This window comes from Seriola dumerili, unplaced genomic scaffold (genome assembly GCF_002260705.1).
Source record: "Seriola dumerili isolate Sdu_G_001 unplaced genomic scaffold, Sdu_1.0 BDQW01000219.1, whole genome shotgun sequence".
Taxonomy (NCBI): Eukaryota; Metazoa; Chordata; class Actinopteri; order Carangiformes; family Carangidae; genus Seriola; species Seriola dumerili.
Window position 1 is genome coordinate 3,226,705 of NW_019174474.1, and position 25,560 is coordinate 3,252,264.

Here is a 25,560-nt window from a genome sequence, read left to right on the forward strand (position 1 = left end):
GGACAACAACTGGATCAGGTTACCAAGCAACAAAAAGTGACAGTGTATCTGTCAGAGGGAGAGTGAAATGCGATACGACCATGTGACACATTACACCTGTGTGAAATATTCTCTGTAACATTGAACTACCAGTGAAAGCTGGTGGATCCCAGCCCATCAAATTGCTTTCTGTAATCGTCTGTAATGAGTTCATAAGCAGTTATTTACTGAGATGAATTTCCCTGAAAGAACTTAACTACATTAAACCTAAAGTAAATATTCCATTCCAATATCCATTGTTTATTTATTCATGAAAACTTTACTCTCCATATAGATTCAATTATAGGCTTATTTCACTTATTGCACGTTCACCTGCTGTGCACTGCGCCCTCTTGGCGACACAAGCAGTTAATTACATATAATTAATTATAAACATACTAACTGAAGGCTGTGTCTACATTATTTAACCTATATTTAATTTGCACCAAAGCACATATTTATCACAAGGAAACTGAATTATTATAAGGAAATTGTCATGCGGTCATCTTCATGTATTGATGAATAATGACTTTGATCTCTGTCATTGAACAGAAAATGAAGCACAAGAAATATTAGTGAAAACTGTTTATTCTTAAAACGAAGAAAAAAAAAAGAATACCTGAGCTATACAGTCAATATTGCACAGTGCTGAAATAAACCTGTACAGTGAACAAAAGCTCTTTTGACTGTAAATAAGACTATAAAACTAAAACAATTTAATATTTGGTAAATGTGTAAAACTGTTAGGAAAAACACCAATTAACATGTGACATGTATAAATAACATGACAAACCCTTCTGTAGTATAAATATTCAGTGCTACATATTCATATATGAAAATGTTTATATAAACAAAGAAATGCAGTATTTCACTTTAGTCAATGTGCAGAATCCACAGGTTCACCAGCAGGTATATTTTTCCATTTCAGACTTCAGTATACAGTAACAAAAGGCTGATGCAGACCTTGTGTGGATTGCAGATCATCAGAGGTGGCAGTGCATGTGTGTGCATACAAATTAAGTGCACTTCTGAAAGCGAGCAGCTCAAGGATCATGTGTGGTTGCCATGAATGATCTTGGGGCACTTTTCGGGCTGTATGCAGTAGTTGTTGTGTAGAACCAGACCAGCAGGACACTGGCAGCCTGGGACACAGGGTTTGAAGCAGTGGCTTTCTATCACCCCCAGTGGTACGTCAACGTTAAAGCAGGTTACGGGACACGGGGGACCACACTCGTCAAACACAAAGCCCCTCTCCACTGGACAGCCCACAGCTGTGAAAGACAGCCACAGAAAAAAAAAACACAATGAGAGAGACATTGTGACCCACAATGGCTTAAAGGTTACTTCTGATGACCTTTACTGGTGAGTCAGGAGTCAGCAGGTGTTTGACAACCATAAGATGACTTTTTCAAAAGACAGAACCGTGTTTTTTATTTTCATTTGAGAATAAATTGTTGCAGATTGTGTGTAGCACAGTAAAACATCACTGAGCAGTTTACAATAGGAGCAGGTAGACCTTTGAGAAAAAGATCGCAATTACTATTATCACTGTTATTTCTTTGCAAGTACTTACAGGTATAATATGATAATTTTGCAGTGTAGTTCAGTTTGTGTTTGACAAAACTGTTCTAACTTTGGCTGATTATTTATGACCTACGAGCGTGTTTCACTCACCACACAGAGATGGGCTCCTCCACTGCAGGACGACTCCAGCCTCTCTGCACTGACTGGCGTAGGCCTCCAGTGCGTCACACAGACACTCATCACTGTTGGCCCCACAGGCACAAAGATCATATACGCATGCTCCATACCATGGGTCAGGAGGTACCACACGATGGCAGGGCTTAAAGACGGCAGACTTCAAGACCTTACAGCGAGCATTAGCCCCCTTCTTGGCCTGGTAGCCTGCGTCCTTACATGGGTCGACATCCTTACCAGGTTGACAGGATGAGAGGGAGTGGCTACTGTTTGCGACCTAAAATGACAAACAGTTGTTTGATGCACGTGCAATTAAGAATTGAACAGCCTTTATTTGAATCTCTCTGTTTCTTCAATGTGTTTGTTTTACCCTCCAGCTGTTGCCAAAGTCAGACTCTGACTGGCTGAGTCGTCCGCTGGGCATTCGGAGGTCATCCTGGTAGTAGTTGTTGAAGTTTCCACAGAGACCACAGGTGTGGCCCTTATAGGAGCCTGGCACGCTCACTTCCAGGTGTGAACGACCACTCCACAGCACCTAAAGGTAGATAAAAGGGTCTGTAAATGTGACAAATTGACAGTATATCCAATCACATATCATCCATAGAGAGAGGGAGAGATGAAAGAGAGAAGACTTTACCTTCAGGCCGATGTTAGTATTGAGTAAGATGGTGTTGCTTTGTCGTTCAATATAGATGTACGGTTCTCTGAGGAACGGCAAAGTCACAACTTCATCATTGACCTGAAGGTCAAAAAAAAAAAATTGGCTGAGTGGATGCCAAACACAAACATGACTGCACAACATCATGTGCGGTACTTGTACACACAAACCTTCACAATCCAATCCTGGAGTAGCTGCACTGTGACGTCTTCTATGAACACAGTCACCTCTTTAGTCCAGGACACTCCTTTACGTCCACGATCATCGTTAGTTGCATGAACACTATACAAACAAAGAGGAGACCTTGAGCTTCATGTTTAACATTCAATGAAAAAACTTAAATGTAAAACTTTATTGAAAGGCTTGTCATTTTCTTCACTGGATTGACATGTTTCAGTTTTTCTGCATGAAACAGGATGTTGTGGGCAGGACTTAATGTGAGGAGGGACTTGACTTAAAAAAATGTTACTCCCTGTTTGAAATTTATCTTTTTAATTTTTTTTTACAGCAGGTTACAGAAGCAGCATGAAAAGTGGATGTTCCTGCAAACTGAGACTAACGTGCAGTTTCATTCCATTTTTCTGCTGCTAAAGCTCATTAGTTTGAGGGCATAGATTGTCTAGGACAGTAGTTGTCAGTCTTTTTGGTGACCTTTTAGAGCCCCTGAAAACTTTAAAATCCAAAGTATTTCTCTCTTACTTTAAATTTGTATAACTATGTATTCAATAATCAAAGTTAAAGTTCAAAAACACAACCCTTAATTATTATTTATTCAGGTTTAAGGCTTGGAAACTTCCAATGATGATCCGATTTGATCAACATTGGCCGGGTAACATTTTGACTCAAATATTTCTAAATCTTGATTGGTGCATGTAAATATGTGAGATCACCTTTTTCCAGCAAAGTCCTGCCCACTTCAAACCAGTGAGAAGAGCTCAAACAAAAATCACAAATAAAGAAATTTCACATGTAAAATAATGAACTTCATTTTCATGTAAAACCCTTTAAAATGAAGCAACGTCTACTTCCAATTGCTCGGGTAACCATGGTGACTCTCTCACCTGAAGTCTCCCTGTTCACAGTCCTGTGCCAGGACATACGTGCATGCTCCCTGGAAGTGCAGCATGCGGCCATCGAAGGTGCGATAATGAGGGTCGCCGAAGGCAATGCAGGTGGCTGGACGAGGAAGGCAATGAGGACAACACAAGCCTGGGACAACGGCTGGCATCTCATCCTGATAACGCGTGCGCACGTGCGTGTACATGCACACGCACACACACACACACACACACACACACACACACACACACACACACACACACACACACAGGCTCAGCTACACTGTCTGAGTAACTATGATGGACCCAGGAGACTCAGTGGAAATCAAATAAATGTCTGCAGTGTCAGAATGAGCTCTGAGGAAACAGCCAGTGTAAACATTGATGATATTTAATGTCTCTCTACAGACTGAGGGGTTAGAACAGCAAGGCATCATGGGAACATTTTAAATTATGATGAAACACTGAGAAATAGTGTGTGTGTGTGTCTTTGTTACACTGACTGTTGCACAGGTGAGGGGAGGGCAGCGTTCACTACGGCAGTGTACATCTCCAGACACACACGTACAGCTGGTGCACTCATCCACCTCCCACTGTTCATTACAGTGATACACTGTCCCCTGGTGCAAACATGACACTCCTGAGTCTACAGCACACATGTACGCACACACACGCATAGACACACCCACACACACACAAGCGCGCACACACATAAGAAAGACACACACATACATGCAACGTGTTAGGCAGAAGTTTAAGCACACACAATAGTTGGGGATGGTCACTGTATTGACTGCCAATGATACCTTGGCATTCAGAGCAACATTTTCCTGGAATCTTCACTGGTTTCTGGCCAGCTGGACAAACCGCAGGTAAACACTCTTCAATGCTGCATTCAATGTGGCCCGACTACGGATGCATACAGAAAGAAGAGAGGGCTTTAGAGGTAGATGGTGTAAATAGTCATCAGACCTTTCAACAATCCCAGAATCAAGTCCTTCCTTTATGTCGGCCTTGAAAAGGTCAGATGTGCAACTATTTTACTTTTTACTCTGGTGTTGGAGGGGGGGAAAAAATCACAGCACATGATAAATTCAAACAGATACAGTAATGACAGACTTGGATAAATATGTTCTTGGTAATCACCATGCAAGTCTCTTTGTAAGGGCTTTTGCTTGTTGTTTTTCTTAGATTGATGTATTCTTTGATTCCCCAGTATTAATGTTCATTATACCATATTATCTGGTAAAGCAAATGCTGTTTCGAATGAGGAATGAATGAAGAATGTAAGTATATCTGTCCGACTCACATTACAGGCACATGTTACGCAGTCGTCATCGCTGTCTGTCCAGTTGCTGCCATTGGCAACTCGGGTCTGGCCCTCAATCACACACACTGCATAAAACACAGGAAAACCCGCACAGTAGTGGATGTTTTAATGACAATGACTTACAATTTAAAGGCCCAGGGAACAGACAAATAGGAAGAAATATAGTTTTATCTCACCTTTACACACAGGGCAGCATGAGTCTGGAGGCATGAACTGTTCATCAAGAGGACAAGAAAGTGGGAGGCACACACGGTGTAGGCAGGTCCACGTCAAGTCCTAATTCACAGACACAGACACAGTATCAACATACTGCACAGAATCCCATAATAGTATATTGATAGTAGTTTGACTGGTACCAACAACTCGACAATTAGATGTCAAAATGCTGAGATGTCAAACTAAAACTCTCTCACTCAATTCACTCTGTTTAAGAGACTTTCCTTCGCTTCTATGCAAAAGAAAGACTGTCTCAAAAGGAGGCTCGTCGCTGTGTTACCTGGCAGTGGCAGGTAAAACAGGGGTCATCTGTGGCCAACACCTCGTTGCCAATCAGTGCAGAGGTGCAGTTACTGAGAGGCTCTAAAGACACACGCACACAAAATATTGCAGAGCTCAGTAATAGTGCACAGCAAAATAATATGCAGTATATCATGAAATGCACTTTAATACCGACGTGCACAGACGGGACAGCAGGAGTCTGGTCCAGAGAACAAGATGTTGCTTTTAGGACAGTCGACCAGACTGGGACACTGCTTTCGGTAACACCTCAGGTGTTGTTCTCCATCCGGCATCACCTGAGATACAGACAGGTTTGATTATAACTACTACTATTACTTCTATTTCTATAACTGCAAAAAAAATTACCAGAAAACAATTTCAATAATCTATTTATTTTCTTAAGCATTTATTAAATAAAAAATTGTCTGGTTCACAAATGCGATGATGCAATCATATCATTGGAAACTGAATGCTTCAAACTTCCACTAAATCAACAAGTTAAACATAGAACTATTGCAATCAGGTTTCCAGGTTTCAGGTGTATATGCTTCATACCTCACAAGTGCAGATCTGACAGGGGTCATCGGCTGGATGGAAACTGTCCCCTGGGCCGTAAACTCTGCCCTCAAATACACAGTCTATTTAAAAACATCATGTAAGATTATATTTAAAAAAATCCTAATGATGAAACATGCAGCTAATATGCTTTAGATCTTTATTTTCTTACCAGCACACACAGGGCAGCACTCCCCAGGCACGCTGATGAAGCTGATACAGGGAGATAGACAGTGTACCTCAGAGCAGGTGGTCACCCCGTCCACACACATACAAGTCATACAGGGAGTGGAGTCTGCAAACCAGCTGCTGCCCTCTGTATGCTCCTCTCCTCCATACACACAACCTGAGAAGGAAAACGCAGTCACTGGCACAACTATTTCCTCCTGCGGGTAAAACTTTTAGTGATATACAGTATTTACCTCTACAGCGAGGACAGCAGGCTCCTGGATCAGTCACCACATGCATACATGGCAGCTTGGGACACTCGGGGGACGTACACCGCACCTCACCTGCCTGCAAGACTCGGACAGATCAGCACTTAAACACAAGGAAGGCTGCAAATATGGAGGGAAAACAAAGAGATTTACAGTAGAAGGCTGACCTGGCAGGTGCAGGACGAGCAGCGATTTGAACTCGGGGTCCATGTCTGCGCATCAGTGAACTCCTGTCCATCCAGCATGCACACTGAGACCAGAGACAGATGAGAGACAGAGAGACAGAGATGAGGAAAAAAGTGAAGTGATTTCCTACATTATTTTATAGCGGGAGAAAAATGGCATGCTCCAAATCAGTTTTGTCTTTGTAATTTTTGTGACCAGGTGCTTGAAATTAAAATAGCTTTTCTCATAAATGATTTGAAGGGGTTTTTTAAAGTTGAATGGCAGGATTAGAAAAAAAGAAAAAGGTACAAGACAAAGAAACACATGTATCAAGAATAAGAAAATCTTGCAGATAATCACTTCCTGTATTCTTTTGATATCTTGAATTATGGTACTTTCATTTTTTCTCTGAACAGAAGAGACGTGGACTAAAAGTTAAAACATAATATTTCTCTTCTTGAATTTAATTTCTCTTGAGGTCAGCACAATAATTAAATTCAGCAAATTTCTTTCATAATTATATAATTGTATAGTTTCATTTTAAGTACAATCTTTTGTTGTAAGTACACTTGGCATTTTTCTATTTGACAGTGTACAAATCAAAGACTGAAAGTACATGACTAATATTCTAATGCAGATCATGTGAATTTACATGAAATATTGAAACCAGGAATGTGCACATTTCTGTGTAAAATACATTAGAGGAATCAGTATAAACATGTAAGCCTTCACATAGCATTTACACAAACAGTTCAAATACCTGTGCACTCAGGACAGCACTGTCCTGGCTTGGTAATAGGTTGAGCACAGGGTGTTGGCGGGCAGACAAGTGGCACGCAGGTGACAGTGCCTCTGACACATGTGCAGCGTTGGCAGGGGTTAGAGGAAGGCGTGAAGGTGTGACTGTGGGAGTGCACGACGCCCTCGTACAGACAGGAGTCACAGACTGGGCAGCAGGTTCCTGAAGGGACTGGATGGGAGCACTGGACTGGACAAGGTCTCTTCTGACAGTTAACCACCTCATTCTGATCAGAGGAGGGGATGAAGGGACAAGGTGGATAGAGAGAATAATCAATTTGTTTTCATCATTGAAACAATCAGATGGTTTATGTTTCACTCAGTAAGACAGACTAACCAGACAGGAACATGAGGAGCAGGGATCCGAGGGTGAAGAGAAAGTAGAGCCGGACTGATACTCTTTTCCCTGATGCAGACAGATGCCCGTGCACAAAGGGCAGCACTCCCCTGGAGGGGTCACTGGGCGCACACAGGCAACGCCTGGACAAGATGCATGTGCACACACCACACCACCGTTCTATACGCAAAGACACACATTTAGACCCTGTGAATGTCACTGAGTAATCCTGGTACAACTGAGGACGAATGGATGACAGAGTGGTAGCCAGGTTTATTCATGCACAAAGTACAAAAAGGAAATCACATTTGTTGTAGTGTCTTCACAGGGTCAGGGTTGTGGGATTAAAAGAATACTACACCAAAAATATCCCATTTGAGTATCTCTACAACTCACTATGTCGTGTTTTTGTGTGTCTGAAGCTCCACTGGAAGTATCATATTTAGCAATTGATTGGCAAAGCGAGGATCTTCTGGAACACGCTGACACATTTATGTTTGCTGCAGAGCTGTAGTTAAGACTTTTATTTTAATGTCTTTAAACAGTAAACAGTCACTGCTGCCATCTAAAGAGGCAAGCTACAAACTTTTTATAGCCACCTTGACACCTGACACTTGTAGGTAATTAGACCACTCTGTTTGTTTGGGTTTCCAAACAACTTGTAATTCTGATTGTCTTTCAGAGTAGGACAGAGTATTGTGAATTTAAAAATACATATATATATATATATATTTTGTGTTGTACCAGACAGGAGCAGAGCTGACAGTGGTCTGTCGGGTGTGGGAATCGCTCTCCGTTAAAACAGTCTCGTCCATTAAAGCTGCATCCATCACACACTCCACATGCACAGCCGTCCAGAGCTGGGTGTGGGCATGACACAGCAGGGCATCTTCTCTGCGCACACACCACCGCACCTCTCTGTGGAAATAAAAGGTAGGATGTACAGTAGCTTTGATGGTGCAGTGACCAAAAAGTTAAATGACTGTCTCACTCACTGAGCAGGTGCAGTCCTGGCACCCTCTCTCTCCTCCTGGAAGGACCTGTCCGTCAACATATGTCACACCTTGGAACTGACAACCTACACATACAGTAAAGCATTCATCATTTACTTTAGTCCACCTATGCTTGCTCTTTTACATTTGCAGTGATTACGCACCATCACAGACAGGGCAGCCACATGCATTGGGGACTGGGTGAGGACAGAGAGCAGCTGCACACGGTGTCTTCGCACAACGCACTGATCCGCTCTGCAAGAGAAAAGGCATGACATGTTGTCTAAAGAAATTAACCAGCAGGAATATGTGTGTGTGTGTGTGTGTGAGAATGTGTGTGTGTTGTTACTACCTGGCAGGTACATTCAGAGCAGGGGTTCCCTGGGTCAGGGATCGACTGTCCATTGGTGAGGACTTCACTGTTATAGGAACAGCCTATCCAGTTAAGAAAGGTTGATTGAGTCGTTTTGTAATCATGAAAATAATGAACAAATAAAGGTTGATCCTAAAGTAGGAATGCGAGCAGAGTCTTGTTCTGACTTTACATACGTTCACATTCTCCACAGCATTGTCGGGGTGGTTTATATGGATGGCTGCAATCTCCATAACAGGGTTGCTTGGTGCAGACAACCTCGCCTCCGTAACAGTAACACACACCACAGGGGTCTTTGTCATCAGCAAACTCAGTGCCATCAGGATATTCTTTACCTTGAAACATGCAACCTGACAAGTAGAAAATTAGAGACTGACATATTTTTGAGATAAATGAAGGGAAAACAGTGAGGTTGTCAGTAACTATTTTAAAAAATTTTTTTTGAATGACATGTTGCTGTCAAGTGTTTCAATCGCACACCATCACAGGACATGCAGCACTGTCTCTGGACGGGGTGGTTACAGTTGGTGGGTGGACAGCGCTTCCTCTCACACTGGACAGAGCCCTCACGACACACACACATGGCACATGGGTCTGACACGTCACCCCACGTCTCCCCATTAGCTCGCTCTCGACCGTCATATAAACAGCCTGCAAGAGGGAATAAAATATAGACACATGTTGAGACTAAATGTGCAGTCTCTTACGTGGATGGAGAACTGTATCAAAAAATCAAAACTGCTTTGTCTTTAAGTTGTCCTGGCAGGACTTGTGAACTTGTGAACTACCTTCGCAGGTCCGGCAGCACTCTTGTGTGATGGGGTGAGAACACGCAGCGAAGGTGCAGGGCTTGCGCTGACAGTTAACTGTCCCGTTGGAGCAGCCACACAATCGACAGTTGTCAGTCGGGTGGTAAAAACGCTCAGTGTGTCTGTAGGGTCGTTGTTCATACACACAGTCCGATGGAGGAGCTGAAGGAACATCAGTGAAAAGAATCAACAGTATGCCTTCACTCTACAACTTCATAATCCATTTTGTGTCTGATTATGAGCCAAGACACGAAGAAAACAGCAGATCATGTTAGCCACAGAAGGGGCACCCAGCCAATGAAATTAGGAAGTATAGTATAGTATCTTTCATGGCAGGGATTTTCATTATGTTCTGTTAAGATTTCTGTTTTAAAAATAAGAATAAGATGAAGGTCATGTGAAGCCATCCATAGTGATAAAATACCAATAAAAATATAACCTGAAATAAAAAAAGGCATCTCAAGAATGATAGTAATGATAAACCCTCACCATTGCTAAATAATTTTCCACTTCTCTAAAATTCCCCATACTTGTTTTCAAAATCTAATTCAAGGATTCACTGATTTATTATGGACCAATCAGTCCATAAAAAATCATCCAAATCATTTTGTTACTTTTGAAATAGTTCACTAAAAACGTGAAACAAAGTGTAAAAAACATAATTTGGTGGACTGATTCTGGAGTTACAAGGATTTTTTAGCTAGTTTTTTAGCTATTTTTGCTGTGGTTTCTAAAGACCTAAAGTGGATTATGGACGTAAGTCACACTCGATCTATAAATATGTGTGTCTAGTCCGTGTGTTTAACTGCCTCCATGAACTGTGTTCAACAGCAACCGCTACACCTCCAGCTGCTGACCATACTGATAAGCAGGCCAAGTCAACAGGCCACACTATTCACTAACCTCCTGTGGCTTTCAGAGCAGCAATACCTGCCCAGAAACTTGCACCTGTGTCATTCACTCCTCCAAATATCTTTGCCCCTTCACTTGGGCCTTACCAGGACACTGGGGGCAGCAGTCTCCTGGCAGCACATTTGGGTTGGAGCATGGCAGTGGTGGGCACCTCTTCATCAAACACTGGACATTCCCATTCTGTAACAAACATATCACAGACTGAAATGAAAACCTGCTTCAGGACGACCACGTGTGATCAACAGTCATGATGTGATGCTCATTATTCCTCTCACTATGCAGCTGCATGTCCTGCATGTGTCAGTGGGATGGGGAAACTCTAGTCCATTGGGATACTCTTTCCCAGCATAGCTGCAGCCTGATGTAGGGGAATATAGTGAAATTGTGAGATTTTAATTTGTGAAATGTATTTATGTTCCTGATAATAAAGTCATATCGCCTCACCATTGCAGTTGTTCTGACAGCATGTTCCAGGTCGAGGTGCATTACAGCGAGGATGAGGGCATTGTGCTTGGTGGCACTCAATCCTGCCGCTCACACACTTACACTCCTCACACGCACTGACAGGATTGGGAAAAGCCTCTCCATCCACAAACACACGGTTTTCAAAGGAGCAGTCTGGAAAAAGATTGAAATACACAAAGGTTTTACTGAGTTGTCTGAGAATAATTAACATAAATAGGGTAATTAGCAGATAAATGTACAACATGAACTGCAATCATGTCATGAGTTTGTGTACCTGGACATCTAGGGCAGCACTCTCCATGTGGTGTGTATGAGTTGGTGCAGTTGAGTGGAGGACAGGGTCTTCTCTCACACTCCACGGTGCCGTGCTGAGGAGAAGGGAAGACTTGTCAGCAGGTTCGAAGTTGAACAGTGTTTGTGAATAGAGACATGCTCACCTGACAGGTGCAGATGTGGCAGGGCTGGTCAGGGGTTGTAAACCTCTGGCTGTTGCCATAGATACGATGATTATAAGTGCAGCTTTCACACGCTGCACAACAGGATCCTGAGGAAAGGAAAGAGACGGTGTACTAAGATTGCACAGTCATCTGCATATAAACAAAGCTCAGACACACACAGTCTTACCAGTGGTCTTGGTGGGATGCAGGCACTCAATGGGGGGGCAGTATGTGTGTGTACACATGGTGTCTCCATTCACACATGTGCAGCTGGAGCAGGGGTTCTCAAGGTGCCAGCTGGAGCCTTCTTCATATTCCACCCCCTCCAACACACATGCTACAATGAGGAAAAGGGGAGTTGTCATATATTCATGGATGAGATGAACCTGTGTGTGTATGTGTGTGTGTGTGTGAATTATTACTTTTGCAGATTGGACAGCAGAGATGTGGGTCTATAATAGGGTTAGAGCACTGAGCAGCACGGCACTTCTCTTCACGGCAAATCACATTCCCACCCTGAAATGAAAACACAATATGCATGTAATATAAATAGGGTATGTTTAAAAGAGAAGACAGACATGACATGAAAGAAATTATGGCCATGCCCATTTGCTGCTGTGAAAAGAAACATACTATGCTTTCATGCAAAAGAGAAAGTAAAAAAAACCAAAAAAAAAACAGACACAAATAGACACAAATAAAAGACATGAAAACAAAGTATTACTTTGCTAATTTTTTTCTAAGTTTCAATGCTTTCTTTTGAGTGTACTGTATGGACTTACCTTGCACCTGCACTGTAGACAGGGTCCACTGCCAGCAGGGTTGAACACTTTTCCATCAGTATACACCCTCCTGTCATACTCACATGCTGCAGGAACACACAACCTGAATATGTTTGCTAGAGCTTGAGCAGTAAAAGTCAAATTGGAAAAGAGCATGCAGTAGGCAAAACAATTTTGACAAATAGGACATATTATCATTATTATTATTATTTAGTTTTAGTTATTTACTTATTTATTTAACAAATTTACAGATACACTGACCATCACATGTGGAACAACACTCCCCCTTGCGTTTAGCTGGATGACTACAGCGTAGTGTGGGACATGATGCATCCATACGCTCACAAGACACTTCACCTGCCTAACAGAGAGAGACAAGTAGGGGTTAAATGTGTCACACTGATAGAACAAACACCTATTGTCAGATAATAAGCCCAAGGATTTTTCAGGACTTTAAAAACAGACTAATTTTCCCACTTAATCCCATTTTCAATTTCAATTACATTTGTTTCTGAAAGTATAAAAACTTTCTGACAGGTTTTCTTTGTACACCTGTGTCCTGAAACCTCACCAAGTCCAGTCACATGAAGTTCACATAACCACAGAACACAGCTTTGCCAGACTGTACTCACAGAGCAGCGGCAGCGGAGGCAGGGGTCTGACCTGGAGGGGAACTTCTGTCCATCCACATACACCTTGGACTCATATTCACACTGCTCACACCTACAGGTAACACACACAACGTAAACATTTTGAGTGATAAAATGCTTTCATATGCACCACCACATTCAAAGTCAAAGCTGAGAAAAGGATTGATGCAGGCTTGAAAGTGATATGGATGAGGTTAGGCAGGTTTGTTACCGTGGGCAACAGTCTCCAGCACGATGCACAGGGTTTCGACAAAACAGAGCAGGACAGGGAAGGGGTGAACACACCACATTTCCATTCTGGTAGAACAAGAGCACAGATATACTTCAAAGTAAAATGATTCATAACTGAAGTATGATAAAATGTAATTTAATCACTTTCGTCAGACGTACCACGCATGCGCAATCTTCACAACGGTCTCCAGTAGGAATCACAGCTCCATTAGGGAAGTCATGACCATTCATACCACAGCCTACAAGACACACATGAGCACACACTGTTTATCTGCAGTCCATTGAACACTCACACTGCTTCAGTAAACGAAAGACACCCACCTTGACAAACTGGACAGCAGGAATCGGGTGGTGGAGAAGCTGGGTTTTTACAAGGGGTGTGGCACTGCTCCCTCTCACAGTGAACATGACCCTCCTGGAGAGAAGACAGATAAGTATCAGTAGAAATGAAGGTGATAGAAAAGATGAAAACCTAAGCAGATAATTCGTATCAGCCCCACCAAACAGTGGCAGACATCACAGGGACTCTCCTCCGGTCTCCACATGGCTCCGTGGTTATATGGGACACCAGAATGGATGCAACCTGCAAGCACACGTTACATCAGATAAGTTTACTGTTATGGTGCAATTGACAGTTGAAACCTTAAAAGTTAATTAAACACCAGAACACATTGGAAAAAAATGCCTGTCTTTGTAGGGATCAAAGGGATCAATCAATCAGCTTAGACAAAGGTACCATTTCCTGATACAGGTATTTTAAAATGTTCAACCAATCTAATGCTGTATGATAAGATCTTATAATTTTTGACTTTTTCTTAAAACCTTTGTGAGACAGTGAGGCAAATATAACTTTGGAACAACCCTGATAAACCTTGACCTCAGTGCGGTGTTTGGATGTATTCCAAAGAAGAATTTTCAGTTTTGGTAGGTACCATATTTAGTGAAAGGGGTTTCAATTGAAGCAAATAAATTTGTTTGAAAAAAAAAACAAAAAACTTTTGTGTAATTGATAAAGACCTACTGGGGAGAGACTATCAAAGACGAGACTACATGATGAAGAAGAGAGTATACATGCACAATAGTAACATTCTGAATATCTAAGAATGTGCAGCCAGTGCAAGCATGTTTTGCTATTTTTCATGTCACTGCATCAATTAATTGAACCTAATTATATCTAAGTGATGTAGTAAGAGACATTTAATGTTTGCTTTAGAGTTATTTCTCTCATAATTATTGTTGTGAGCATATTTTTTCTGTGTCCATACTTTTGCATTGCTGGCAGCAGTCTCCAGGTACAGTCTCCTTCTGTGTGCAGTCCAGTGATGGGCAGGGCAGGGGAGAGCACTCCCTGTTACCACCCTGAGGCCGAGTCGAAGGAGAGAAACAGAGGTGAGAGAAAAGGACAAACAGAAAAAAAACAGTGTGTGTGTGTGTGTTGGTGTCAAATACTTACCTTACACGTACATGTCTGACAGCCATCTAGAGGGCTGTAGGACACATTATGAACTGTGCCATCCAGATCACACCCTGAAGATGAGACAAAATATTTAGTACATACACATTTTAAAGCTTCTGTGTGTGCATCTGCATATCCCAAGTAATAACATAGGAGTATATACTTATAGTTTAATCAATAAAAGAGTGTGGAAATAAGTTTGGATCATTACAGTTGCTCTCCACCTTCTCCGTCTGCCAATACAGATTTTCTTCACCTTTTTCTCTAGGTCACTGTGGAACATCTGGCTCTGCTGTCTCTCCAGTCATGACAGAACAGAATTGTTCTGATGCAACATACACATGCTCGCTCTTACACACTGTTTTATGGTCTGTAACCATAACCAGAAGTGCATGTAGCCTTACAGTTAGTCTATTAAAGCTGAAAAAGATATACTGTAGGAGAAACAGGGAGAAGAAAACTGGAAGAGGTAGCAGTTTTCTTGAGGCTTCCCTCTTGGGGGATGGCCCTAACAACTTCCCCCTATTATGTGGCTGTTCATGTTATTTTACTGGGAAAAAAGTTGTTTACATTACAGCATATAAGGAACACTGAAGAGCAATGTCACATCAAAGACTTTGAGGGCGCTCATCAAATAGTATTTTTGCTTAGCTTGGACATTTCGGCAGATAATTATTTTAATGATGACTCTCCAAAGGACAGAGACAATGTGTTTGTGTGTGAGAGAGGGCAATAATCACAGAGTGAGAGGGAGGCCAGTGAGGCTGCCTACTGTGCCAGCAGCCAACAGGCATTTCCTCTAGCACGCCAAGCATGCATGAGATCAAAGTGTGTGTTGAGAGTGTGAGTCTGCGACTGTATATCGACTTGGTGCCACTGGAGTTTTCTGGCCTACATGCAGGAACAATTACGGGAGAGATGGATGAAAAGACAGAGACAGTGACAGAGAGAGTAGTCTTGGGGGGGTGGAGAGAGGAGACAGTGTACTCCTGGGGCACATGTGTATTACACTGATGGTGAAAATTTGCACAATAAAAAGGAGAGAACAAAGTTGCCATGACTTTGTGGGAGTGGGGAGTGGACTTAGAAAGTTAAAGAAAGACAAATAGATCCTTAATGAGGCCAGTTCAACATCAATATTATTCCCACGTTTGTTTCAATTTACTATGACCGAAGGATGTAGAAATTCCTCAAATGCAACAACTAGAAAACTTTGGCAAATGGTGGTAATACAGTACATATAATAAAACTACCAGTAGGGTCCATTAAACAAGCATTAACTGGCTTTTGGACACTTGGGGGAAGGACAACAAACTGTGAAGACAACATTGACAAACTGTCATCTCATACAGTCGATATGGTGAACATATTTTCAAAGAGTCTCCTATTTACACATTCAGCATTTTTGAGCAGCATGGGCAATCATTTGGAGTCTTGTGTCTGACCACCAAACATTAAATCCAATAGTCATTCTTTTTAACACTGTTTTGAGCTACTCCTGCAGCTAAATGCTCCACTATGTCCACAAATAGCTGCTAACTTTGTTTGTAGTTTGGTCCCAGGCAGGTAGCGTACACAGTTTCTTTAGAAGGTTTTCTCTGAACACATCTATCTGCTGCAGATAAAAATGGAGGGTGCTAGGAAACCTTAAACAGTAAAACCAAAACAGTGAGCTGAAAGACACTAAAATCCCTCCACAGAGCTCCTAGCCTACACCCTCTACATTACATGTAGGCTATTCATTTGATCCATCATTAATACAAAACACTGATTAGTGCAGCTTTATAGTTGTATTACTTACGTCTATTGGTATCTAGTTCAGCAGAAAAGTTTGGTTTTGAGATTTATGCCTCCTCTCTATAACACATTCGCTGTTATTGGAACTTTGTGAGAGCTGGTCAGTGTCGAAAAATTGCATTTAAAATGTCAACAGCAATATCTCTTTCAAAAAAACAATACTCATTAATCTAGAACAGTTTTCATCGCTCTACTATGAGCTGAAGAAAATCTTATGACACTGTAGTGTGTGACTCAACCAGGCTAAGGTAGACATTTGTAACTGAAAATGCATGTTGCTAGATACCACTAGAGGTATGAGAGAGAGAAGATGTTTTTTTTATGTTGGGTGAACACTTTAACACCATACATATAGGAGATAAAGTAACCCATACAGAGTTAATGTCACATTGTGGTGGTATAAATGCATATTCCTGGAATGAGGTTAAGCATATCATACTACAGTATTTTCATATTGCTAATGAAGTCTTTGTCATATTTTATTCCAGTATCAGTCCCTTTCAACGGCTTTCCTTCTCATGAAGAGCCTTCTGTTTCTCCGAGCTCACAGAGACAATGTTGGTCCATCCTCATCTTAAATGCTGTGAAAAGTACTTTAATCCTTCATTTGTTTTTCTGGCTGACAGTTTAGTATTCACCAGCCATGGCATATTACATGGTTTCCAGTTGCTGGATCCCGCCACTCTGTGAAACAAGAACCACAACTGCGCATATGGCAGACAGCCTCGGGGTAACCATGGCAGCGGGCCTGATGGCAGAGGTCAGGGCAGGTGATAGGAGCAGAGCCAAGGGGACAGCCGCTGAACCAGTGGAGCTTGAAACAAAACCTACAGACAGTGTTTCGAGGGAAAGGGGATCACAACATTGGTTGAAATACCAAAAAAAAGATTTTGAAAAGATTTGCTATTTCAAATATGGTTATTTTAATATTAGCCTTGTAAAGCCAGCTGGAATATCTCACCATAATTTAGTAGTTTCAAAAACTTCAAATATGATTTGCTTGAGCACAGTAGTTGTGACTCACTGAATCTGGAAACGTTGCATCTTGAAAACAACTGTTTAACTCAGGTGTAAAGTCAGGTATTGATCTGCAACTACATGGCCTTGTTTTCATCTCAAACTGAAACTGATATAAGTGCATAGAAATTTAAAATTGATGATAACAGACCAGCAAATGCTGTGTTTGTCCAATTGGGTGTAGGGAGGGGTCATGTTGAGGACCTGCCATTAATCAATACCTACTGGGCCATGTCAAACCATAATGAGCATCAATCAACAAATTTTGGTCTGGCTTTGCATGGCTACTGTCGCTTTTTGTTTTTGTGATGCTGATACCTGTGATCAGGTGTGATTGGAAGCCATATGTTGTTCTCAATTTGTTTAGCTGCCATAACAGTGTCATCTGTTTCTGGCTTATTTTGTCCCACCCAGTCCTGCTCAGGTTGACCGTTCACAGCACTGCTGTTGTTTGGCTCAAAAATCATCCAGTCCTGTGCGGCCCAGTGTGTGGGAAGGGAGGTGATGGGAGGGCAGGTGCGAGTGATGCGGTTTAGAGCTTGGTCACTGGATGACATCAATTGTTGCTGCGTGTGGAAGTAGAAGCGCAGGTAGTGCGGTCCATTGAAGAACCAGTTGCAACTGTCCTTGTCATAACCATCTGTTCGAAAACCAAATGCATCAAACCCGCCACGATCCAAGCCGAATTGGTCAAACCCATAGATACTGTAGCCTTTGTCACTGAAGAGCTCAGACATTATCTTTTCTTTATCTTGTGTCTTTTCATCATTGTCCTCCTCTCCATAACGCTCCTTCTTCTTTTTTTTCTCAAACACCCCATCCCTGTGCATGCCAAACCAGGTGACATTGTAACGGTTGAACCCATAGCGGTTGAAACCAGATATGTCATATCCATCCCTATCAATGAAGTCTCGGTTAAAGCCATCTTTGCCATAGCCGCACCTGTCCCAACCATTTCGGTCATAGCCGTCACGGTCATATCCGTGCTGGTTGTAACCACTGTTGTCGAAAGCTCCACTAACAAAACCACTATAGCGTGACTTGCGCTTCGCGAATTTAATCTTCTGAGATTTTCGACTTCCTTGTGGGTGTTTTTGCAATATCGTCATATTACAAGGTGCGCCAATGGTTATGGGCACATATACAACACACATCTGCTGCTGAGAAGAAATCACATCATTAGGGGTGACATCTAAAGGCTCCATCTTCACATGCCTCTGTCTGGCAGGGTAGAGGATGAAGCTCTGACCATGTTCATCTCCATTATTTTGTCTTTTTGATGCATGCTGATGTTTCTCTTGCCACTGTGCCCACAGCTTGTCCATGAATGCCATGTGTGACAGGTATAAAGGGTCATAAGCAGCCAGAGGTGAAGCCATGTCACCCCCTACCCAAAGTCTAAAGAGGCCAGAAAAGGTTTGCAGAGATTGGGAGAACAACTGGAAATCTCCCTGGTTTACAGTCCTCTGCAGGCTCACTGCATTTGGCAGCAACACCTAAAGAGAGCAGCAAAAATCAATTACATACAAACCTTCTACCAGTAATAAATCTCAAAACACTGCAAAGTACAGAAAGTACAATGAGGTAGGCTGTTAAATGAATCAAAACTGTATGACAAACCGAGGAGTTGAATCTTCGTCTAAGACAAGGAGACCAGTGGAAATGTGATGTTACACCCTGGAAAGGGTGATGTGGAACGCAGCCTGAGCCAGGCTCACCATCTCCTCCAAAGAAACCAGCCTGCCAGGCAGCTGAAGACTTCATTGACCCAGAGTCCACAGTCCATTCGAAATATGGAATTGCCAATTTGCATGATGACATTGACTGCAACTCGTGCTCCACTAATCGCAGGAAATAGCGGTGCCAGGGGAGGAAGAAGGCTTGATTACCGGCCTGAGGGGAGAACTCGGCTCTCAGTAGCGCAAAACCCTTCCATGCATCTAAATCCACAAAAAGACAAATATAAACACACAAGTAAACCCATAGTAAGGTAGACATTGAATTTTAAAAAGGTAAGGAAGAATAACATTTAGATTCACAGTCTTACCTGACCTGGTGTAGAGTTTCCTGATAGCTCGCTGGTACAACCTCCTCTCTCTCAGTGTGAGGTCTCTAATCTCTTTTCGCTGGGTCAGGTGTCTGCACACACAGTCAGCCCTGTCACTCCCTGTGCATATGCACTCTTCACAGCCTTGCCTGAACCTTTCCTCGTATTTCCAGAGTGCGTGTTCAGTGAAGCACCCACAACCTCCACTACATCTCATGTCAGAGCAGTTCATTCCGGGAGAAAAGCTCACTGCTTGTGTCTCTCCAGCTTGGTCCTTCACCAGAGCTTGGCACTGTGTTAAAGTGAGGTAATCACACGTATAAGTGAAATCCAGATCTTTGCAGCAGTCAATGCCTCTACGGTTTCCTTTCAGATCTTCCAGTTCAGTATGGTTGAAGTCTTTATTGCTATACGACATTTCATCCTCCAGATTATACAGCTTGTATCCCCAGAGAGTCCTATTCACAGAGATGTTGTATCCACGTTGAGCATAATGCTGCTGGCTTGCAGGAAGACCCTGCCTTGATTTGCGGAGGCAGCAAGCTCCCAACATGCACTGGTCCCTACAGGCATTAAAGGAAGGGAAGTTGTTGCTGCTGTTTCCAGTGCAGTAGAGGAAGTCCTCACAGAGGCCAGAGGTAGGGTTAAAGGCCCAGCGGTGTTGAAATGGCCATGCTCCTTCACAGTTGTTCTCTGGCTTTGGGACCAAACATGCCTAGAAGTGGGGAGGGGGGACACAGGGCCTCTTACCCAGCCTTAAACCCCACTGCAATGCCCATAGCCAGAACTGACAAAGGACAAAAGTAAAACAAAGCACTGCTATTGGGCTCACCCAATGCAGCAGGCCAAAGCTAAACCATGAAAACAGACAATCACAAGAGTGATCTACGAACTATTTCAGTTATATTGAAGGTGTAGTTTGACATTTTGAGAAATACATGCATTCACTTTTTTGCTGAGAGGTACATGAGAAGAGTGATAATAATCTGTACGTTAAATATGGAGCTACAGCCAGGAGACATGAAATTAGTTTAGCACAAAGATCAGAATCAATTGGAAACAGCTAGCCTTGCTCAGTTCCCAAATCTAAAAATATCAGCTTACCATCATATCGATCTTTTTTATCTAACTTGCAAATAAGTGCATTTCCCAAAATGTCTGACTGTTCCTTTGTACCATGGTAGCCCGACAGAGGCTTGTAAATATAGAACAGTAATGTACAGAAGCAAAATGCAAACAAATGACTAAAAAGAAAACACTAAAACTATAAGAAACTACAAGAAAACTACAGTAACACAACACTTAACAGAAGGGGGTGTCAAACCTCAGTTTTCATTTGTGATTGTGACCCACCTCAAGCATTTGAAAAGTTCTGGAGACCTGCCGGGTAACCAAACATACAATAAGTAGATCTTCAAAACCAAAACAAATGAAACACCTAGAGTCGATGCAACTGGGAAAGTACATAAATACACACATTCAACAAGACACTACAGCCAGGCTAGCAGCTCTGTGAGGCTGTACTTGGGCACAGTGGTGCTTGTGCCAACATGCTAATGTCAGCATGCTAGCATGCTCACAATAACAATGCTAACATACTGATACATACTATTAAGCATTCTAGCATGCTAACATTTGTTGATTAGCACTAAACACAAAATACATCTAAGGCTGATGGGAGTGTCATTGGTTTACCAAGTATATAGTCATAAACCAAAATACTGGATGAATTGAAATTTTGATCTGATGATGGTGCTAGATAAAAAGTTAAATGAATGATAAAAGGTTTCATGGCAATCCATCCAATAGTTGCTGAAATATTTCAGTTTGGACCAACACCACCAGTCTGGACATCCCTTGAGCTGCTGCTAGCCTGACTGAAAAAGCCTTTCACAACACTGACCACAAAGTTTTGACGCCAACATGGACATTTTGTCATTTTGTAACACATTTTAAATCTACTCTAATCTGGCTCAAAAATACCTGTCTCAGCTGTCTGTGACACACTGGTCCCTTGGTGTCGGGGGGACAGGAGCAGTGAAACCCCTCAGGGTCAGAGGTCAAGACGAAACATACGCCTCCATTTTGACAGGGACTAGACAAACAGGGATCTGGGGGAGGGACGGCCATCTGCAAACTAGCTACTTAAGACCAGTTGAATGTCTGTTAGTGTTAGGTTGCTGAGAGAGTGCCAAAATCATGGACAGATTTCATGTGTTTTTGTATGTGTGTGTGACAAAGAAAGGGATAGAGTGAAAATAGATGAAAATGGCAACACTGAGAGAGAGACTTGACAAACAGATAGAAGCTGAGTCATCTTTACCTCTGATGTTGGGTTGGCATGAGACCTTTCCAGATGTGCAAGTACAAACAGTGCTGAGGTCAATTTGCCAGTGCTGGCCATTGTCCACTTCACGTCCCTCCCATTCACATTGTTGCCTCACGCACTCACATCCCTCCAGGTACTTTACACGTGATTGTAGGTCTACATTCTGTTAGAAAACCATAAAATCTATAAAATCCGAATATGTCATGTTGTGTTACATCATATCATTTTTCATGAAAAGTTGCATATTCTATGTGAAATACTACCTGAGCTTTGACCATGTCCAGCATATGAGCAAGCTCCTCCATCCTTTTCTCAAGCTTCTTCAGCCTGTCATCTCTCTGGGCCTGAGAAACAGACTTTACCCCTTGAGGAGATCCTGGAGGCCCCAGGACAACACCTCTCTGCAGCTGGTCACTCTGGATGTCTAGGGGATAACGGCTGTTTTTTTTCTCCACTGGCCTGTGGCTTGTTTGAAGTTTACTATGGGAAGCACCCTGCAGCGATGTTCGACTGCTGTCAGTCCAAGAATCTGAGCTCTGGGTGTCTGTGTGCTGAGATGGAGGCAGAGCATCTGTGAAGGAGATGAAGGAGCAAGAGATTCCTGAAGAATTCTTCAATGAAGAAAAGAACAAATCCTAAGCCTAAACAAACATCCTGGAAAACAAAGTCAAAATTAAGACCCACAAGGAGGAATAATAAACAAACTGTTTGGGAGACTTTCTGCCAAAAGATATAATCTAATGAACGTCAACCACGGTGGTCCTAGTGCTGAGTTGCGAGAATGAGAGGAGTGTCTCACTGTTCAGGATTCCAGACAAAATAAGTTGCAAAATAAAGTTTTATCAGTGTTTTACTAGTTCATATAACTGACAAGAGAGCTCATCTCTGACAAAAATTCTTGTCATCTCTCCCAGCAGAAGGAAATTCAGAACATAATAAATTATCAGGGTCAGTAGAGAGAACGAATGAAGCAAAAGGAAATGAGAAGGGGATGACACTAAAACCTCTGGGGCACTGTAAATTCTCGCCACATGGCAAAACCACACAACATGCTGTCAGAAATGGATACAGAGATGTACTTGTATGGACATGCTCACCAGAAAAACAGAAAACCGAGAGGGGCATTCAGAGAGTGCAAACCTCCGCCAAGGCCAATGTCAGACAACAAACAACTACACCAGACTTCAGAGACAAGTATTCAAATTCAAAGTAAATAATCCAGATCTGCCCCAGAATTTAATGGGCTCTTCTCTGGCCCATAGCCCACCTATCCCCCACGTTTGACGCAAATTTTTGAATCCTGCTGACAATGGAATAGACTTGGGTGAAAACATAACTTCCTTGTAATTACAACTCCCCAGTTAACTTTGCAATATTAACATTAAAAGTGAGATGGTGGGGAATATTCCCAAACATAGAAACTGATTTAAACCCAGGTTTGATATGATAGATAGAAATGTTTCTTTACCTGTAACATTGTCACAGTGCCATGGTCGCCTTAGATATGCTTTCATTGAAATCTCAGCCGTCTTCAAATGTCCCTGCATTCATAAAGAAACAGACATGCTCACAAGCTGTATTGTACTGTACATGCTGTGCAGAATGCACATTAAAAAGAGGAAGAAAATAAACTGTACAGATTCACTAAATGCAAATTTGACATCCTATACATTAGTGTATACAGTATATGTCATATACATTATATATTTATTTCCTAAAAGAGTGTTTCATGGACAGAGCAGTGACTGTAAATAAAAAATAAATCAGTAAAGAGAGGTCTCATGTTGTTCAAATGTCAGTATGCATAGTTAAGCAGTATGTATAAGAAACTCACATTAAATTTGCTGGCTTTCCTTCGTGGAGTGCTGGCAAGAGTGATGACAACATTTTGAGGCAATTCCAGGTAGATCCTCTCTTCACTTTTCATGGGCACAACAACAGCTTCTTGACAGTCTACAAAAAATACCAGTCTGTCAGGCTCCAGGCTAACAGCCAGTTGGACCCATTCATCCCTGGAGAAGGGGTTCCTCCAAGGGAAGTGAAAGCTGGCAAGGCCCTGAGCTCCTCCTCCAGCCTGGTAGTCCAAATGCAGAGTGTTATTGAGGGTGGAGGAGATGATTTGGAGAATGGGTGAGGACAGAGAGGAGAGAGAAAAAAGAGTGGCACTGGAGCCCGATGACTGATGACCCACGAAATACACCCCCATGCTACCCTGAAAGTTGGAGGACAGGAACTGGGAATATTCTGGAGGAAGGGTCAGGTAAGGTGCTCTGGGGCGTATTCTGTATATCACGCTGCCGGGACTTTGCATTCTGGCCACGCCACTACTGTGGTTGGACATGTTTAGAGCTGCCAGAAGGTCAATCACTGGGGAGGAGATAAAACAAGAGAGTCAGACTTGTGACAGACACATCCATACTGCATGAGGTCATGCTCTGTCTAATAGAGGATGACACTGCGGTTTCTGGGTTGTGATGTGTGGATCTGTGTGAGAGGGAATCAGAATGAAGCCATTCATCAGGCGGTCACACATGGCTGCTTCACTGACCTCGAACACAGCGCCAACAGGCCACTGTGATATAGTTAGTCTGATCTGTCTGCCTCTCAGTGGACGCAATACAGCATGTGATACAGCTCTTTAAACCTAAACATTGTTCATCACAGTTGAACCTAAACTTAAGATTAAAGTTTGATTTGGTTTGGGCCATACATTTATAGCAACCCACAGTGACAGAAAGTATAGTGACTAAGCACATTTACCCCTGAAGTACTTGAAGTTTCTTAAGTATGTTTTAGATTTATCTGGCAAGTACACTTTTTTTTGCAAATTTTACTGAAAACATATGATCACCATATAAAATGATGCACTGTGACTAATTAAAATATGGCAGTATAAGGCAGTTAAAAAATTATTTGGTTTCTAACCAATTACATTAAAATACTGCTTACAAGTGAATCTTCCAGTTATAATAATCCAATGATATGGAATAAATTACACTATAAAGCTACACAATGAGTTTTTATGCTCCTGATGTACATTTTGCTGATAATACTTCTGCACTTTCACTTAAGTATAACTTTGAATGCATGACTGACACGGCTTATTGAGTGCTTAACATTGTTGTGCTACTGCTTTTAACAAGCAACATAAACATGCTTTCCACATTACATAAAAATAAGTAGCTACATAAATAAAATTTTAATGCACAAAAAGTTGGACACTTTTGGAAACTCACCATTCTCGTGATTTGAAGCAGCGTGCCCGCGCACAGACAGCGCAAAAACCCAGAGCAAATGTATCCCCAGCAGCATGAGCGTCTTCAGTTTGTCGCTGTCCATTGTCCAGACAAAAAAAACTATACAAAAATCCAAACACCTTACACAAAAAGCATGATATTCATTGTCCTTTTAAAGCAGCCTGGTGCCATGGACGATGGAGCGTGCGTTCAAAGATTTCCCTGTTCTGAGCAGATCTCTCCACAGAGCGCGCAAAGGGAAACATGGAACATCTGGATGCGGGCAGGGCGTCACTTCTCTGCAGTCACACACTTACATTCCCCCCCTGGGGCCATATCTCCACCACACTATCACTCCATGATTAAAAAGGTGGATAGTCTTGAAAGTTTGATGATTCATTCGAAAACATTTTCGGTTTCTGATGAGTGAGAAAAAAAAAGAAGAAGAAAAAGGCTGTTCAGGTGTGCAGTGCGC

At 42.2% G+C, this 25,560-nt stretch overlaps 1 protein-coding gene across 1 annotated transcript; it reads right to left on the bottom strand.

Annotated features, from left to right (window-relative positions):
- Window positions 1-608: 608 nt before the first annotated feature.
- Window positions 609-25,555, bottom strand: kcp (kielin/chordin-like protein). The gene is made up of 46 exons (XM_022754401.1): window positions 25,086-25,555; window positions 23,684-24,216; window positions 23,318-23,390; window positions 22,113-22,420; window positions 21,844-22,012; window positions 14,657-14,730; window positions 14,469-14,562; window positions 13,704-13,786; window positions 13,525-13,618; window positions 13,363-13,442; window positions 13,184-13,269; window positions 12,955-13,045; window positions 12,584-12,683; window positions 12,323-12,408; window positions 11,963-12,056; window positions 11,728-11,877; window positions 11,541-11,647; window positions 11,378-11,471; window positions 11,083-11,256; window positions 10,914-10,996; window positions 10,725-10,818; window positions 9,706-9,888; window positions 9,398-9,568; window positions 9,094-9,267; window positions 8,897-8,979; window positions 8,709-8,799; window positions 8,548-8,630; window positions 8,297-8,470; window positions 7,553-7,732; window positions 7,178-7,442; window positions 6,420-6,502; window positions 6,238-6,331; window positions 5,988-6,161; window positions 5,816-5,898; window positions 5,436-5,556; window positions 5,259-5,341; window positions 4,939-5,038; window positions 4,742-4,827; window positions 4,239-4,341; window positions 3,936-4,078; window positions 3,436-3,608; window positions 2,545-2,656; window positions 2,354-2,455; window positions 2,087-2,251; window positions 1,693-1,993; window positions 609-1,289 (listed from the first exon to the last, which is right to left on the bottom strand). Exons 1-46 carry the CDS (start codon window positions 25,186-25,188, stop codon window positions 1,069-1,071), a joined length of 6,318 nt encoding a protein of 2,105 aa, XP_022610122.1. The 5' UTR covers window positions 25,189-25,555; the 3' UTR covers window positions 609-1,068.
- Window positions 25,556-25,560: the final 5 nt, after the last annotated feature.

What these genes read in the sequence shown, in the direction of transcription:
- kcp (XM_022754401.1), bottom strand. Translation starts at nt 25,188, where the DNA reads ATGGACAGCGACAAACTGAAGACGCTCATGCTGCTGGGGATACATTTG. An exon ending in CTGCTGTCCAATCTGCAAAA is followed by an intron (nt 11,878 to 11,962) that starts GTAATAATTCAC and finishes TCCTCATTGTAG; the next exon opens with CATGTGTGTTGGAGGGGGTG. An exon ending in ATGCTGTGGAGAATGTGAAC is followed by an intron (nt 8,980 to 9,093) that starts GTATGTAAAGTC and finishes TTAACTGGATAG; the next exon opens with GCTGTTCCTATAACAGTGAA.